This window comes from Trachinotus anak, unplaced genomic scaffold (genome assembly GCF_046630095.1).
Source record: "Trachinotus anak isolate AG129_WGS33_773 ecotype Australia unplaced genomic scaffold, CSIRO_AGI_Tana_v1 ptg000010l, whole genome shotgun sequence".
NCBI classification, from domain to species: Eukaryota; Metazoa; Chordata; class Actinopteri; order Carangiformes; family Carangidae; genus Trachinotus; species Trachinotus anak.
Genome location: NW_027273861.1, coordinates 13405160 through 13424803, shown reverse-complemented (window position 1 = coordinate 13424803; position 19644 = coordinate 13405160). Strand labels below are relative to the sequence as shown.

At 40.7% G+C, this 19644-nt stretch overlaps 1 protein-coding gene across 2 annotated transcripts in view; it reads left to right on the top strand.

Moving 5' to 3' along the window:
• Window positions 1-19644, top strand: part of tle2b (TLE family member 2, transcriptional corepressor b) — a 75315-nt gene that overhangs the window by 24054 nt on the left and 31617 nt on the right. For both annotated transcript variants that reach the window (XM_071487715.1, XM_071487714.1), the window contains exon 4: window positions 2337-2381. In XM_071487715.1, coding sequence (XP_071343816.1) covers window positions 2337-2381 — 45 coding nt within the window. The remainder of the gene's footprint in view (window positions 1-2336; window positions 2382-19644) is intronic.

Here is a 19644-nt window from a genome sequence, read left to right as displayed (position 1 = left end):
ATGTATTTTGAAAGAGCAAAGACCAAAGGGGAAACCCAAACTTAGTCATGTGACATTCAACTGACCAATGGTGGAACTGGTGGGATGATCACTCTGTTTGTCTGTCAGTATGGGTGTGTAGTGGGGAAAGGAAGCGAAGAAACACTTGATTGTAAAATGACATAAACTGTATTTAAAGTGAATTAAAGGTGGTGGGGAAAAAAGTTTGATTTGGCCAAATGCCTAAAATGTTGTTTTTCTTCTGTTCTTCAATTGTCTAAACTAAAACTCGAATATCAAGAATTGGACACACATTCTCAAACCAAATTATAATATATACGTACTTGATCTTTTGTCCGTCATAGTTTTCACAACTACATTACATGTACTTGTAAAACAATTTCTCATCATTAATATTCTTCTTTTAATGAGTAGTCTGCAGTAATTTGTTTACCCAATTTGTTAACCTATGTGGGACAGGAGTGTAAGAATGTCACTTTACAGTGTGTAGCATAGTGTACACTGTATTTTGTATGTAGTGTTGTGTAGTGTATAGTGTAGTAATATGGAAATCTCTTTTTTTTTAAATACTGAATTTAGATAGAAAGGTATATACATGGATAGAGACAGACAAAGATAGCAAGTGAATAAATGGAGAGGAAATAGAACGATGGACTGAACTGGAGAGAGGAAGAACATCTGATAGTGAGAAAAAGAAGGAAGGGAATAACCAAAGAGAAGAATGAGGGCAGAGAGAAAAGACTGACAGCCTCTGAAAGATAGAGATAGGAGTGAGAGGGAGGGACTGAATGAGGTGGGGAATGAATGGAGAGAGAGGAGAGAGCGATAGAGTGAAAATGAGCAAGAGAATAAGAGAGAGAGTCGTGTCTCGCTCTCATCAGTCAGAGCGTTGCTCATCCAGCGGCAGAGGCTGCCTTTGTCAGCATGACGGATCCTCACTGTCTGTTTGCCACTCGCCACCAACAGCATTACAGCACATTACTGACACACACACACAGAGGAGAGAGAGCAACACATTTAGCAAGAGCACACAAGCAGAGGTGGTGGCATAAAGCATTTAACAAGCACACACACACACACAGGTATGTTTAATGTGCTGGTGTCACACACACACACACACACACACATACACATATATATGCACAGAGAATTCACAGACACACAAAACACACACATTCAAATAGCAGCATGACATGCTTGGTATAGAAACAGTATTGTGCTGCTGCTCCTCCTTTATCTTTACCTTTATCTGGATTAGTACTACATGTAACAATGATTTTCAAATTGCTAATTCAAATCTGCAATTTTCTTGTTTTGTCGGGCAAACACTGTTTCGTCTGAGGTCCAGTGAGGCAAAAAGTCGACTCAAGACAACAGCAAATATTCACGCATCCACAAGAAACTGAAACCTTGGAACCAACTAAAACTAAAAATTGTTGCCAATAAATGTTATTGTTGATTTCCTGATTGATCGATCGATGAAATGATTCAACTCCATTCTTTATAGTGACAGTTTGTCCCGGGTCTAGCAAAGCAGCACTGCTTTATCAGGCGTAATTATTCTTCCTTTGCCAGGAAAGCTACTGTGTGTAGAATGAGGCAGAGTTAAGTGAGTTTCTGAACTTTCTTCTGTTTGATTGCGGCCACACTTTACAGATTGCATACACACCTGGCTCAGGTCTGATCGCGACGCAAGCCAGCTCACTGCCAGATGTGGTCTGGCTTATTTGTGAGAATTCCGGTAGCACTGTGTTTTGTGTGCCGTTTTCCTTACAGTGTCCTGATAGATTGTATGTACCAGGTACTAAGGCTTGTATATTTTTCAACCCATGTTTTGTACAGACACACAGTGCACAGCATTGTAAGCAGACATTTGTCTTACAGTTTGTCTTATTAATGTGATCGCCACCATATGTAGATGTTCATAGGCACATAAACACACATACATGCGCACACAAACACAAACTGCAGTAAACACACACACACACAGCTGTGCATAGACACCAGTCAAACTGTAAAACCCCCTCACACCCACACGGACACACACATGCCGATAAAGTGATCACACATAACTCACACCAAGACATAAATGCCTCATTATCTATACACAGACGCACACAAACTTGTTGTACTATAAACACACACATACACATGCACGTTCCGATCTTCTCTCTCTCACTTTTCTTTCTTTCACAAAACCACAGTGACAAACAGCAGCATATGCAGCTACACCGAGCAACAGATGTTCAATGGGAGATATTGTGTAAGACTGAATGTTAATGTGCGCTGTGTATAAAATGTTAAGGAAGCTCTGTCATTTGTGTTTGTCTCCACAGTACTATGAAATGTCCTACGGTCTCAACATTGAGATGCACAAGCAGGTAAGAAAGACCGCTCTGTATTTTTTGTTTTCTTTCTTCACATTGTCGAGCTGATGCTGGTGTATGTGGAGGTTGTGTGTGTCTCACTTTCTGTGTAGAAGTTGCATTTAATGAGTAGGTGGGAGGAAGTGAATGTGTTATTGTACACGCAAAAAACATTGTATGCCACTGTGTTATTGTGTGTGAGTGGGTTTGTACTATATTTTCTTGATGCTGTCCTTTTTTAGCACATTCAGCAAAGGGTGTTGTCCAGCATTTTATCACATTTCTGGTCACTTAATCTACACTGTATTAGCAGGATAAAGCAGGATCAGATTCATCTTGTGTTAAGAGGATGAGAGCAAAAGAGAAAAAATAATCCCAAAAGTGTGTCTCTTTTTTAAAAAAAAAAAAAGAAAAAAGAAGGTAAGATCAGAAACAGAGCAGTTAATATTAATTAATAACATTAGCAAAGACTTGTTTTGTTTTTCTTTCTTCTGTTTGGTCGACTAATAATAAGTGAGTAACAAGTGGTTTCAACACTGAGCATTGGATGGCTGATTTTATTACTTTTACTAAGGGTCACTGCCCAGCAATGTGGTTTGTACTATAGCATGAAAAGAGAAGTCAGGATAAAACGTGCAGAGTAATTAAATTTTCTTTTGTTTCTTTTTTTTAAGATATTCTTTTGAGTGTCTGCTGTAGCTGACAGAAGAAATAATTACTGATGTGAAAAATAGTAAACAGTAATACTATTGGATTGGCTGGTACAGATAGTAATCATAGCCAGGCCAGCCATTAGCAATTATGGACAGGGGGACAAAATTTTCCAAATTGGCCCCCTCATCCACAGCCACTCGACTGGTGGTGGTGGTGGGGCTCTATCTTGTTGCTTTTGCTGTCAGCCTCACCTGTTGCCTCCGTCCTTGCTGGCTCTCCCACAGCAGCCTGCTGGCAGCTGTCCTCCTCCTCCTCTCCTATATCTCTCTCTTCATTAGCTGCTATCCCTTCCTGACCCTCTCTCGCTGCTTCAGCTGCCACAGCAGCACTCGTCGTCGCCTGGAAATATTCTAAACAAATTCACTGGATAGCTAATCACAGTGGTCGGACTGTTCAACTTTCCCATGTGCTTTCTTAAGTTTGTAGGTACTGTTTTGCTGATACCTCTGGTCATGTGGTCATTCATGTGCACTGAGGAAGCGAACATTCAGAGTCAGAGTTAAAAAATTAACATTAACATTATCCCCTGGCGTGAGCGGTTGATGTTGACTAGCAGCTATTCTCTGCAGGAAAAGCCAACAGCAATCCTTTCTTACTCTTGCATTATCATGTTTTGATTCAGAGTGTGCAGGGAGAGGAGGGGGTGTTCATAGACAGGTATGTTGTCAATGTCTTTCCCATATCTGTACCCACTAACAGCAGGCCTGCAATGGCAAATGTATGTTTTACAGGACTGGTGGTGACAGGCAGAGGTTAATTGACACTAGATGTCCACAAGGTATAGCTAATATCTACAGCTTGGGGTAGTTAGCACTCATTGGTAAAATCACCCACTGGTCCTTCTAAACAATGTAAAGACCATCTACCATGTAGAAGGTGATAAAGAAGGTCAGTGTATATTGTTTATATTTTCCATTTATTTTTTACTGAGATCCTGTATTTTTCAGTGAAGACGTGTGTGATGAGCAGTGTGTGCTCTCAGATGCCAGTGTCTGTGGAGTGTCTCCACACTTTCTGTTAATTTGCTGTCTGGGTCACTCTGCTGGAAAGGAAGGCAGTCAAACTGCAGACATAAGACAGACAAAGGCAGACAGACAGATAGCAGATATGAAATCTGTTTGTCTGTGTTGACAGACCTATATGCAGATAGACAGAATCATTATCCAGTTGAATAGCATCTTCCTTTAAGGTGACTGCCTGTGTCTCCCTCTTACTCTCTCTCACTTTCTCACTCTCTCTTTCTGTCATGCCAACTCACTCTATGCTGCTCTCAGTTGACTCTGCCATGGAAAACGAGAAGGGATTTATTTTTCACATTTTACAATGAGCACCCAGCATGTGCAAGATACACATTTAGAAAGCAGCTCATTGTGTAAAACAATCTCTAAAAACGCCTTCAAATGAATGCCTCTGCACTCTGCACTTTAACCTCATAATCATTGTGTCATTTAGCTATCAAGGTAATTATAGCACAGGCATGTCAAACAGTGCGTTTCTGTCCAAATACAGATTGCAGTGTACATACTTACTCCAGAATCCAGTACTGGCTAAAGTTATGTCCAGTGCCTGAAGTTAGGGATGATGCAAGACCAGTTTAAAAGCTGATCAGGACACATTTTAATTGATCGGTATCAGCTATATTAAACACCAGTCCAGTCCCCTGTTTTGATATTTTTATTGTGTTATTGTGTTCCAGGTGAAGCAGTGTCAAAAATGTACCATTAGATTCTGTTAAAACACTGAAACTTGCGACTAATACATTAAAACTACACAGAACACTATACAACACTATAGACCATAAACTAGTGTGGGTCCATGTTGCATGTCAGTTTTTTAGGATTATAAAAGGAGGATGCATGGTTGACAGTAAGACAGCGTCAATGTCTGCAAGACATGGTGTGATTCAGGATGAATACTTACATAATCTTCTCCAGATATAATGCTAACACGTAACTTGTGTTGCACCTTTAAAGAGAACTAAACTTGCAGATTACTCAGGAGCATGCCATCATAGCTCTTATAGCTCTGTATTGCCTTCATGTTAACTTTTTTTCTGCCTCAAATTGGACTTGAAATGTTTGAAAAAGAAAATTGTCTCAAGTTGTCCTCTCTGCTCCTCATGTTTTATTCTGCTCTCTTCCAAATTCCAAATTCAGCTGTGGACTCATAGACACAAAGATGTGAACCACTTTAGAAGACAGGAAACCCCAAAGAGACTTTATATTAGAAGTGTTGTGCTGCAGACAACAAGAAAGCGTGACGTGCACAATAAAACTGATGGATTTGATAGATTGATTTGTAAACCCCACAGCAGACACAACTAATGACAGAGCAATAATCAGAAAGGGAGGGAGAGAGATAAATAGATAAAATGGGTAGGAAAGAAAGGGAGTATTTATTGGAAAAAGTTTACAAGCTACTGATCATTTCATCTTGAAAAGAGTTGAATTACAGTGCAGGTACTCATAGGATTGATACAGCTCTTTTATTCTATTTCAAGTTTTGCTACTTATGTTCAATGTTTGTAATGTCATATAACACTTGAGAATAGGTACCACTTCATTGGTTCCCAACAGGGGAATTTAATATTTAGATAAAAAAACACTTGAAATAAACGAAGCACCATCTATGCAAATGCATTTGCTTTTCTTTCCAAAAAAGACTGGTTAGTTAGAAATTGACATTTTGGTCAGAATAACAAAAAATCTAATATGCTACTAAAACACTTTCCATTTTAAATTTAGTTGTGCTAACCAAGCAAAATGCAGTGAAAGTTGTACTTTAATTCCAAGAAGAGAAACTATTACCCAGCAGTGGAGACATAGAAGGGAAACAGAGATAAAGAGGGAAAGAAAGAGAGACAAAGGGAGAGAAAGTGAGAGAGATAGCTGGCAGCAAAGCCAGGCAGAGCTGGACTGTCAGCTCTTGTCGCCAAAAAGAAGAAATGGACTGGGGTGCTGGCTGCACCTCTGAGAGATGGAAGGAGGAGGAGAAGGAAGAAGAGGAGGAGGAGGAGGGGGTAGTTGGGGAAGATGACAGAGGGAGGCCAAGGGGGGAGAGTGTGGAAAATAGGAAGAGAGGAAGGAGAGAGTGGAGGAAAGGGATAGGTGGTAAGGATGACGGTAGGAGACCAAAGAGGTACACTCAAAAAGAGAGAAATAAATGAAAAAGGAGAAGTCTGATGTGAAGTGAATGAGGCTGTGAGAAGAGCGTGCAGGGGGAATATGAGAGAAAGGAAAGGTAGGAAAAAAGCAGAGTGAATGTGGGGGAAAAAAACCAAGAAGGTTGGTAAAAAGGGGCGAGAGGTGGTTGGAGAGTCAGCGAGAGAGACATATGAGGCAGATAGTAAAAGAGAACTTAGAGAACAGTATCACAGATAGAAAGGGAAACCGAGAAGCGGAAATTGACAGAAATAGAATAAAAAGAAGAAGGTAGGGAGATAGTGTGATAGAATATAAAATGAAGGAACTGGTATAAAAAAAGATATCAAAAGAGAGATGGAAAAAAGAAATGGTGTAAGGAAAGCATGAAAAGAAAGGCTGTAGAAAAGAGGATGTTACAAAGGGAGATGGGATGGAAAAGTAAGTGGGATAGTTTGAAAAAAGGGAGAAAGATCATTTAAGAAAAAAATGAGGACTCTGAAGATATGAGAGACCGCAAGAAAAAAGAGAGCACGGTAGAAAGAAGAAGAAAAAAAGCTAGTTAAGAGAGAAAAAACTGAAAGATGGTGGGGAGAGGCTGGAAAAAGTGTGAGAGCAGGCTTGAGAGGAAAAGAGGAGATAGAGATTAATTGAACGGATGAAAGAGAAGAGGGTAAACAGGAAGGATGGAGCCTTAGAAGAGACAGATAAAGACCTCAGAGAACAGATGAGGGGGAAAAAAAGAGATGGAGATGAAAATGAGAGCCAAGAAACAAAAAGCAATGGAGGGAAGAGGAAAGAAAGAAGGGGGACTGCAGCCAGAGAAAGAGGGGGATAGAAAGACAGAGAGAGAGAGAGAGAGAGAGACATCAAGGGAGGGAGGGGAGCTTTGAGTCGCAGTGAGAAATAATGAATCATGAATAGATTTAACAGTATCTGCTCTTATTTCCTCTCCTCCTCCTCCTCCTCCTCTTTCTCCCCCCTCCAGCTTCCTCCTAACATCCTGTCGAGATCACTGCTATTGCCTTTCTCCCCTCCTCTGTCTCTTTCTCTAACGCGGGCTCTGTCATTATCAGTGGCTGGGTCATCTCATGTCCCAGCATTAATTGAGCTGTAACAGTAATCTTGTGCCTTCCTACCCTTCCTTTGAGCCTCTTTTGCGTTTTTTCCTTCACTCTCTCTCTCTCTCTCTCTCTCTCTCTCTCTTTCTCTGCCTCTCCCTTTCGCTATTGCCCCCCCCCCCCAACACCCCCCTCCCCCCCCTTCTTTCACTGTCTTGATCTCCTTCATTTCCTTTCTATTTCTCTTCCTTCTTTCCTCCTTCTGTCCCTTTCACCTTTGCAGATGATTGTATGTGAACTATATGAAAGCATGAAAGACGGCTAACTCCCCCCTCCTCCTCTAAGCTGCACGGATACATTGAAACACACACACATGTATGCATGCACATGCTGCATTATCTCACTTGGTTCACTTCCATTATCATATAATATCATATATATACTAGCTGTATCCCCCGGAGGAGCGAGGGAAGCTATAAGGACTTTACACTGCTCTCTGTGGTTGTTCTATATTCATTGATATAGCACTTCTGGGGCTTGGGTAGTTATTGTCTGTATCCCCCACTATGTGCAGAGGCACAACATGTATATTCAGTGACTTTGTAATTCAGACATATACTGTGACTTGCAGTGGTTGGCAGAGGGCAGCTTAAAGATATGATAATAGTTGGTATGTGTAGTGAATGGATTGAAGCAGGTTTTGTATTGACAGCTGATTCTAGCAGTAGGATAACAGGATGATGGCGGGAGGTGAAGAAGAACAGAGTCTTTGTTAGACTTGTGTCCAGCAAGACAGAGCGGCAGTCCAAAAACTTGTGACCTGAGAGTAGCCTGGTAAAATATTAAAATATGGAAGGCAGGAAGTGAATGAGATATGATTTTCCTTCCATCAGCAGTTCAACTTCAAAGGCCCAATAAGCAAGGCTCAGAGCCCACAGCTGCTCACTGCTAGTAAGAAGACAAATGCAGCAGCTAAACATTCTTCTCTATGATGAACATGCATTTTTTTTTTTTGGTGCACGTCAGGTATATCAAGTCTGCATAAGAGTAATCTTGGGGAAAAAAAAGGAAAAAGAATGTCAGGATAGTCAGACCTAATCTGAATAGACCTGGACATAATTAGACCCCGTCCAAAATGTGGTCCACTTGAACATCCCAAACAAAGAAACACCATTGCTGACTACAGGATGATGTGCTACAAGTTAAAAAGCAGCCTCATTAATAAGAATAGCAATGCATGTCATTTTTTCCCACACTTCATGGTTCGCTTTCTCTGTCTCTCGTCAAAAAAGATGCTTTAACCCTGTGATTTTGCAGTGCACCACGTCAACGGGAGCTGATAATGAGTCACTCTGATCCACTCTGATATTAGTCATATTGACACAGATCCAAAACCTTCGGCAGCAGAACACAGCCTACGGGTTAATAATTGTCTGCATAAGCTTGCTGTGATGATGATTATTGAAACCTGATTTGTCTTGACAGTTTTAGGGACAAGAATTTGCGCTGCAAATATTTTGTTTTGTACCACCCGTCAGGGCGGGACAACTTAACCTGTTATTAATCTTATTGGTGCATAATGTTTTCTGGGACCACATAATTTACAGCATAGCTCCACCCATCTTCACCCTGACTAGAGGTCTAATCAGCCCAAGTAATTAAAAACTCCGGTGTGGGGGTGTTCAGAGGCTTTAATACTTGAGGAAACTGTTACGCACAGTTAGCTGTGCAGCTAACTGCAGCAGGTATATCAAAATGATGTTTTTTAGTTCTAGTATGCCAAAGTTCATACAGCATGCCATCATTTTTTATCATGGCATACCAATAATGTCGTTCACATATATAACTTTATAATGGCACCTGATCACCAAGGACTGCATCTTTTATAATGGCACTGAATGATGTTACGATGCTTACAGTTAGTATGTACAGGTGTGATGCACACTGTTTTGCTCGCTGGCATAGCTAACTGCAACGACCGTGGAGGTGTAAATGGTAACACATTTCTTTGTTTATATTGCAGTGCAATGTGTATTTTGCCATGTGCACATATACTGTACATCTGGGAAGTTTCAGAGGTAATGGGTATATTCAGCAGTAGGGTACATAATTTCATTACATTATAGTGCCCCCAGTAGACCCCTAGGGCCAGCAGGGAAGCTAGCGTGGCAGCATTTCAATAAATGCCTAGGTAAGTGTTTCTTGGTGACTGGGGTAGGACCTGACAGTGCATCACAAAAAGAAGTTGTGACTGTAAGGCTACTTCCTTATACTGACACTATATATACAACATACAACCTTCCAAACAGAAATAAACAGCACATATCAGTGTCTTAATTTTACCTGGAAAGGAAAAAGCAGTGCATGAAAAACACATGTTGCATCATATAGTTACTCTCCTCCTCAGCAGTCATTCCACAATCTTATCACTAGAAACAGGAAAATCCTGTCTTTGACTCCAATTTGGATGACTCTGTGTTGTTAATTCAATATGATTATGCATGTACAATGATTACCGCTTTTAGGTGTGTATAAATGTCTCCCTGATTTATTTAGAAATCGATATCCCAAGGAACCAAGTGGCTGTCTGAGTCAAGCCTGCGTGGTTGGCTGATTGAAATACTATGGATTTCAAAGGTTAAAATCCTTCAAACAAGATGTGCTTTTAACATAAGGTTACACATTGAGCTGTGACACCAATTTAGGTTTGCAGGCAAAATTCTTGATGTTGGGGAGCTGGGATTGTTGCACATTTGTTTGCATTTTAGTAGCCTGATACAGCAGGATGCTAGGCAACAAGGCTACTGGGCAATGAGAGTGCTTTATTAGAGATTAGACAGCAGGAATAATAGTGAATGCTGTAAGAGCTGTCTAGGCGGTTCTCACCCATGTATTTATATATGTCGAATGCATGTTTTTAAAACATTTTCATTTTGCTTATCAGTTAAATTCACAAAAATACAACACAGACTGGCAACAAGAACCCAATATCCAGTTTGGGAATATAAAAAAGTACAATACTTAGTTTAAAGTATTCACAGAGATAGCAAAACAAATGCTAACACAGGTGTCTTTGAAAAGTAAAATGTAAAAGAATAATAAAAATCAAAACACTGCGCACTGTTCCATTACATCTGACAATGATAACAAAAAAGCTTAGATAAGAAAAAACAAAAGGAAACTAGATGCTAAATACAAACACACACACTTTTTCTGAAAACCACTGACTAATTGTCTTTTTGATGGGCTTCACTTATAGCGTGATGTTTGTAAGTCTTGACTGCTTTATTTAAGGTGTCCAAATTAATCATATAACAATGTCAGTCAATCAGCCACTCAAACACCAGAGTATTGAAAATCTTCTTTGACAAGATCCTTTAACAGAAGTACTAAGTCCAGTGGTTTGATATCAAAACTGCAGTTTGAAATTAAGTTTACCAACACTTTTACCCCTCTGCTCTTACAGCGTGGGTACTAGTCACCATACAATTCCTGTAACTATGCAACACACTTTTCAACAGAGTAGTTTTCTTATTATTCAAATACTATTGATTTCTCCTGAACTCCTGTTACTTCATCTTTTGCAATATAAAAGTTGCTTAAGAACTGTCACAAATACTCTTCACCCAGTTATAAGCAAGAAAAATTTTCATTCTTATGCACCTTATTTTTCTCTACAGTGAATTAAATATTTAGTCTTAAAATATCAAGTGCCAAATATCACCTCAAATATTTTGATCACAAATAAAGTGCCGGACCTGTAAATATCTGAAAAATGTGAATAAGTTGTTAAGCATGTAAACAGCCCAGAATTTAAATTCTTGCACCTTTCAATTTTTCAAATGAAATATCTTCCATAATATTTTTAACAGGCACGTTGTATTACTGGAAGGTGTGTGTCAGCATGTCCTTGAGCTGGATAGTGAAGCTCTTGCCGGTTACAAATTTCGAGCCATTTAGGATAATATGAGCATGAGATGAAAGCCTGAAAATTATTGGTTGGAGATTGATGAAGCGAAACATAAAATACCAACACAGGACTTTGATAATACACATAACAGATTACTTGGTAGCCAGGGTTCATACTCAAACCAGTGTTTTTCTTAGTCACCTTGCAAAGCCTTGGTTCCTAAAGGATGAGACTTCATTGCAATCCATAGTAGTCAGGATATTATTGAAGATGTGTTAACATTTCAACAAAAGCATACTTTGTGTATGCTACAATAAAAACACAGCTGTGGGTAAGAATGTCACGTTCACACAGTATAGACAGGGTGTATATATATATATATATATATATATATATATGGAATGGTAGATAGAAAGACTCCACAGCTCAGAGACCAGGCAGCATATTATAGGAAGCTGTGTTTGATAGTCAGGATGCTCAGCAGCCAGACTGTTTCCCCTGTGGACTCCTGAGGACAGATGAAGCAGCTGGCTGTCCTTCCTTCCTGCTCCCTCCTTTCATTTCACCACCACACATATGAGGCTGAGGGTGTAGGAGTATGTGTGTATCTGTGTTTTTTTTGTTTTTTTTGTGTGTGACAAAAAAGAGAGAAGTCTTTCTTGTGCACTCTTTTTGTGTATTGTAGTTCATGTTCTAACGCAAACGATGTTGGCATTTCTTACCAGTCATACAAATGCAAATAACCAAAAAAAAACGAAAACATCTTTAAACCGAGCTGAAATAAAAATATGAAAACTGAAAGAAAAAAGAGTGAAAAAATACACTGAGAAAATCAATAAAACAGGAACAGGGTCTGAGGAAGATTAAGACAGAGTACAAGCAGGAGACGGAGATCACATGAGAGAATGTTTATCTGTGTGCGTTGCATAAAAAAATGTGTGTGTGTGTGTGTATGAGCTTATCCTCTCGCCTAATTAGCGCGAGCTGTCTAGCCTTTTCATGCATGTGTTTGTGCACGTGTGCAGTGTGTGTGAGCGTGCATACGTTGGTATATTTGGCTGAAGTTGTGACCTGAATCCTCATCTCATTTGGGAGAAGGGAGAGAGTTTAACTAGAATGAGAAAGAGAGGCAGAGAGTGCGAGTGAGAGATGCCTTCATTTTCAGCTCACCGCTTTGGTTCATAATAGGATTGGGCTTCTCTCCTTTTTTCTTTCTCAATCTCACTCTTTCTATCCCCTCTGCCTCATATTTTTTCTCACTTGCATTTCCGCCACCCAGTCGGCCCATGATCACACGGTTGTGGTTTGAGTTGTTTTTTTGTTTTTTTTAACTGGTTTCATTTAAAGGGCTTTATTAGGACGAGCCTGCATATGTGGGTCAACTAGAACAGGCTTTGGAGAGGTCAAATGACTTTGTGTGTGTTTATAGTATGTGTTTGCACTCTCTCTGATCAGTGGTCTATGCAGTCCCTCTTTGCACATGTAGCATCTGTGCTGCGTGTTTGTGTGTGCAGCTTTGATGTCTGTCCCTCACTTTCCTTCTCTCACCCCCTCTCTTGATGCCATTTGTGTGTGCCTGTGCATACATGTGTAACAGAGCTCATTTGTGAATAACAGGGCATAAAGAAAGAGCAGGACTGAGTGTGATATAACCCTTTAGGAATGATAGAAAATGAGTTGAGGAAAGGAAAAACACTGAAAAAGAGAGAGGGAGGAAAAAAGATGAGCTGAGAAAACGAGTGATTAAATTCCCAGGGAGCTAGCCTTTTAGAGTAATAGCTTTGTCACTCTGGCAGAGGAGCTCTGAGTCGCTACACAGACTGTATTGGGTGGTGAGTGTGCGTGTCTTTGTCTGTGTGTTTGTGTGAGTCCGTGTATTTGTCCGTGTGTGTGATAGCAGCCACGTGTGCTACCATGTTCTGTGACCACTGCTTGAATTGGAACAAATAAGGTGCCAGTACGTTTCACAAGCAGCTGCACAGCATGTGGCCTTTATCTTAGATAACATATGCCGGTATGTGTGTAGGTACATCCCAGTGTGAGATCTACTGCTGCATGAAAGTGCACATGAAGTCATGAGGAGCATTTGTGCAAGTAATTATTTTTAAAATAATGAAATAAATGAAACTGCATTTACAGTTGGAAGTGCTTTTTTTTTTATTAAAAAAAAAAAAAAAGCTCTGTAGCCTTGCCAGCAGCGTGGCTCCGAAGGTGGAATTGCTGGTCTGCTGGTCAGTTGGTTCATCATTTTGTTCCAGACTGAAATATCTCAACAACTATTGTGTAGATTGCCTTGAGATTTTGTACAGACAATCATGGTCTCCACATGATGTATCCTAATGCCTATGGTTATCCCCTGACTTTTCCTCTAGTGCCAACATGAGGTTTTTTTTATGATTTTGGGTGAAATGTCTCAACAATTAATTAATGGATGGCCATAAAATGTGGTTCAGACATTTATGTTTGTGTAAAAGAAGTCATGTTAACATTTAACATAAGGCATCGCCTTGCCTAAGTACAGTCTTCCTGTGTACATAAATACATTTCAGCAAGTAGGCTTGTAAGACCTGTTGAAAAGATTTCATCACTTCTTAGGAGTAGTTATCCTAATGACTGTCACTATAGGCGAGGCCATGATGCGTAGGTCATGTTTTTAACTGAAATGTCATTTTGAAATATAGTAGCTAGCAGTAAAGAGTGGATGCTCAGTGTTATCACAGATAGAACCGCCTGTACCCTTGGTATGGTTTGCACTGCAGTAGCAGCTGAATTTAATGATTTAAAGATCTCTCCTTACCCTCTGTAAGTTCCTCAGAGTTGGAGTCTTCTTTTCCTCTTGGTGTTCTGAATCCATTTCCAACAAGGATGTTTTGACTGGGTTATGTTTTTAGTCAGAGAGTTTTGCATTCTGTACCTGCGTTCACTTGGACAGAGGTACTTCAAAAGAAATATGAGTACCAGTATGGGAAAAAACTCAGACGTTCCACTAGTCAGTGTGCAGTCCAATTCAAGCACTGCCTGCGACATTAAAGCAAATAGGAGAAACTGTGCTGTCCTGAACCATAGTATGTGCAATGTCCAGCACCTGTCACGCGGTAAAAACAATGAGACAATGATGTGGAATGTGCACATCGTTGGTTTTGCATGCGTGCATATAGTGCAGCTGGCTTTGCTACTCTGGCTACTTTGTGCCCGATTGCATTGCGGCTGACATGAATTTGAAGCCGTATGCAGCCTGTCAATGCAAGCTGGTGAGCTGGCACAGTGTGAACATGACTAATAGCTTAGTGTATATAGCTTAGTGAAGCCAGAGAGAGAGATAGAGAGAGAGAGAGAGAGAGAGATCTAGTTGGTTGTACAACTACACAACTACAACCCCAACTGTGATGCACAGATTTTGTGTCTCACATTCACATGCTCTTGAAAGTACAGTGTGTGTATTTTGGTTAAGAGTGGATGTGTATTTGTATGTTGCAGAGGTATCTGTATAGACCATGCATCTGTGTCCTTGCATACATGCGTGTATGTGTGTGTGTGTGTGTGTGTGTGTGTTGGAGTGGTAGAAGTGAGCTGTCTGTCTGTATTTTTCATTCTAAATATTTCTGCTGTCTGGTCTGCTGCCTATCTTGTATTGGTTCTGCACTGAAGGTTGAATCTGTGTCTTTGTGTGTGTGTGTGTGTGTGTGTGTGTGTGTGTGTGTGTGTGTGTGTGTGTGTGTGTATGCGTGTGTGTGTGCGCATGTGCTTGTTGGTCTCATGCTGGGAGGCTCTGCTTGCTCTGCACACAGCTCGTTGTATGTGTGTTCTCTGCTCTGTTTGGATTGCTTTTCTGTGTGCCCTTGTTGTGTGTGTGTGTGTGTGTGCGTGCATTTGGCATGGTTTTTGTGAGCATGATATTGAGTGTGTGTGTGTGTGTGTGTGTGTGTGTGTGTTCACGTCTGTTCAGCTTCTTGTGTGTAGATGATGTATTTGTGTGAACAATTCTTAGGGTGCATGTGTGTGTGCGCCTTTTAATGTTTTTGTGTGTGTTCGGTCCTCGTGTGTGCTTTGCTGCTCCCTTTTCCTCTCTCCCTCTCTCTCTCTCTCTTTCTCTCTCTCTCTCTCTGTTTCCCTTCCTCTCCTTCCAGAATAGAGGGGCCATCAATCAGAGGCAAGGGGGATAGAGGAAGGGAGGGAGAGGAGGAGGAGGCGAAGAGGAGGAGAGGAGTTGGCTCAGCGCCAGTGAAGAGGTGCTGGCACACTGCCCAGAGGAGAGAGAGAGGGCGGAGAGAGGAAAAAACAAGACTGAGCAAGAAAAGAAAAGAGAGGGAGGGCGGAGGGAGATTCTGGGAGAGAAGCAGGGCAGAGAGATAGAGCAAGAAGGAGAAAGAAATGAGAGAGAATGGGAAGGAGGGCAGAGAGAGAGCAAAAGAGCAAGGCCAAGTGCACTGAGGGAAAACAGAGCGAGAGGACACAGAAAGAGAGAGAGAGAGAGATACTGTGGAGGTGGAAAAATGAGCCAACAGAATAGAGGAAGAAGACGACTGATTGCATGGAGAGAAAGAGGAAGGGGGGTTGAGGTGGCATTAGATGAGAGAGGAATGGCTGTTTTCACTGAACAGCTCTATGCCCACAACCTCAATCAGTGGGTGATTAGTACGTCACCGGCTACAAATATTTACCTTAAACTGTTCAGAAGGGAGAGCAGTCCAATTAGAAAGCAGGGGACAGAGATTAGCTCCAGGATTGTGCTGTGTGTGTGTGTGTGTGTGTGTGTGTGTGTGTGTGTCTGACTTTTGAAAATAAAAGGAGGGTAATCTGCAGCCCTACACACAAGTACAAAGGCTGTGAGACACTTTAACATACAGCACGGCTCTGTCCAAAATCACTTCATCTACACTACTTCATGCAGAGAAATATCATACAAACCAATATGTCGACTTTGATGAATGTGAGAATTACAGTAACAAGACTGTAAACCTCTCAGTAATGCTGCAAAATGATGATGATTCATATGTAAGTATCCAAAAATGTTGTTTACTTCTCAGTGAAGTGTGAACTTTTGAGTATGTGGCTGCAACTAAGGGCTAATTTTATTATGCCTAATCTGTTTTATTTATTGATTATTTATTTATTTATTTATTAATAATTTCCTAAAGCCTATGGCAATGTTGTGAAATCGTTTGTTTTGTCCCAGCAGCAGTCCAATATCCCAAAATATTGAAATTAATGTCATGTAACAATAACAAAAGCTCCAATCCTCCCAGGTGAGATGCTGTTGGCATTTTTTGTTGGAAACATGACTCGCAATGTAATCAGGTACTGCTCTTGATCCACTAAACAATTAAATAACTAATCATTTTAGTGCTAATTGAATGTTTATTAAAATTAGAATTAGGAATGAACAAGGGAGTGATTTTGGACACAGTTTATGACAGTAACACAGGCACATACGTACAAAATTGTACAAAATTTCACACAGATATTTTAGTCATGTATTGTACACCTTTTTCCCAGATTGCAACGATAGAAAAATATTTAATTTTTGGATTACCGACCTTAGGAGAAACCATTCATGGGAAGCAAAGAGGGCAGAGCCACAGCACTCTCCTTGTCACCACAAAATCATGTTTTATAACTTTTTTCCTATCAAGGTAAAGTTGACTGGGCATGCATCGTTTTTTCCATTAACATCATGCGTCACCTTCTCACTGTGGCATGCATTCATTTTGAATGTGTCTCGTACAGCTGAAGTCTTCTGCAGGAGGAGGTTAAGTACTTTGCTCAACCATCATTCATTCTGATTCCCAGGAATCAAACCAGCAACTATTGCAGTCACAAGGAAGTGAGAGGTGCCAGGCATAGGAAGAGAATAGGAGCTGAGAGAGATGGTGGCAGACATTTTTGTTGACAGTTATTAGAGTGAGTAGAGGGGTATCGCTCACAGACACACACACACACACACACACACTGACACACACACACACCACAGAGCTCCCTCATAAAGCTGGCTCACTCAACCATAGTGGGACTCAGAGGCTGGCACAGCTGGCAGTGCCCGAGCACACTGGGCACCGTCTCTCTCCTCCTGTGCCAATCTCAACCAACGCTCATCACATTCAAATTCACCAAGCTTTATTGGCAAGATGAACGCGGTCACTGTTGTCGCCGACATACTGGGAGACCAAATACAATGCTGATCTTTCAGAGGGAAGTGTCTTCCCCTGTTGTTCCAGTTCAAGTTCACTTTAGTGTCAGGGGTGAAATGTGTACAAGGAAAAGGTGAGCTTGTTTTCTGTTAATTCATCCCAGAGTTTGTCTGCACCTCTGGTCTCCATTAGAAGGCATTATATATGAGCTTGGATATATATATATCGCTTTTTACCTCTCACAGGTCTGCCAATAGGCTGTTGTTACACAACACAGGACGCCTTGTCATTCCAAGCATATGAAAGAAAACAGCTGGTGGGCAGATCCTTCTCCATCAAGCCGCTTTCTCTCAAACAATCTTTGTCTTTTTCAGAACAATCAGACGCTGCCTCATTATTTAAGGAAAGCTCCACATGCAGATGCACTGTTATACTATCAGTCTGTGATGGCTTGTTTTGTGAGCCAGTGTTTTTATTTTCTTTTGTAGTGTACCCACCTCCTCATCTACCCACCTATCTCGTCTGTTTCTACGTCAGTTAGTCATTTTCTGCATTTCCCAGAAGGCCTTTTGACAGCCCTCACAGAACAGGCAGGAAACGTGTTGCAATTGTGCTATGGGTTAAACATGTGGGTGGAGAGAGAGAGCAGTAGCAATAGCGAGAGCAATCACAAAATAAGTGCAGGAGAATGAGTTTTTTCCAGTCAAGAAAAATAGAGAATTATGCCTCTCATGCAAAGCGCAAAACTCTTGTCCACTCCACTAAGCTAAGTGTTGGTGTAGAAATTGGTACTGCTGTGATGGATTCTTCCTGATTGACGGCTGAGTGCATGTGCAAAATGTTGGGTCAAGGAAAAATTTATTGCCGTGACACCAAATATGACCTTTACTTTGCATGTTTAAATTTTCATGATAATAAACTCTGTCAGAGGTTTTTCTTCATAATGACGCATTATTCATGGTTGGCCAGTTACTGAAGAAACAGTAAAATTCCTAGGTCATATTGGACACTGAAAATTCGGCACCCATTTTTTTCAGCACAGACTCCAACCTGCTGAAACTCCCCGTATATAAGCCATTTTCTTTGGTTAGTTCCCTGCAATTCAAATGCAGCTCTTGTGTTTCGCCTTGATATTACCCAGTGTTTTCATATCCATTTACTCGTCTGTTTGGGAACACACACAGCATGCTCACTTATAAGCACACACACACACACACAGACACACACACACACACACACACACAAAGCTGTATTCTCATTACTTGTGCACTGTCTCCTGTGCTTACTTGTTGGAATCACTGTCTATAGTGCTGAGGTTTAATGATAGTATTCCAACTATAGTCAATAGCAGATGCATGAAAGAGTTAATGAATGCATAGAGACATTATGTATCTATTGTCATATAAAATGTTATTTTCCGTGCTCCTTGGTAATATACAGATTATAAAACCTCACAGGGATCCACACAGTCTTAGTTATTGTCCTCAACAGGGTATTCTAACAGGAGGGAGGCTATATCAACAGCTTACCCTTTTCACTTGATAGAAACAGACAGAGGAGCTAAAATCAAAATACATTACTATACAAAATAAGTTGAACACACCTGTCCTTCATTAGGCTTTACAGTAACTATACCAAAATGTTGCTCATTCACACAAAATTGAACTCTGCTCCGCTTTGTAACTCTGCCAAGTTGAAGAGATCTAGTCTCTTGCTTGGTTGTGTTCTCTGTTGGTTCTTGTCTCTAAGTCATTGTTATCAGCCGCAACAACGGGACTGGTATTGTTTTCACCTTGTGAGTCTGTGTGTGTGTCATCATGGCAAAATGTGGTCCTTGAGACACCTACTGTTGTGGGAACTACCAAAGAAGTGGTTTTAAGTTCTTTGGCAGGTATTTGTCTGGCTGTCTGGCTGTCTGGCTGTCAGTCTCTGGACGGATTTAGCGTCATAACTTGCAAGTTACAGTTCACAAAACTTTACAGGTGTATAGTTCAGATGAAAATGAAGGCCAGGTTCAAAGATGGGTGTGGACTGATTCGTAAGTAATGAGTAATCATGTGATATATATATATATATGTGTGTGTGTGTGTGTGTGTGTGTGTGTGTATGTGTGTGTGTGTGTGTGTGTGTGATTTTCATGCAACTCAGGTTCATTATACAAAAACAAGGCACTGTGATCATATAAACGTTTCACTGGTGGAAATTATCATCCTTTCAATGATCTGACGAGATGACAAGCCTGTGCATTCTGCCACTGTGTGTGTGTGTGTGTGTGTCTCAGGATCTGACAGCCTCTGGAACAGGCTGTCCTTGTCCTGCAGTTTA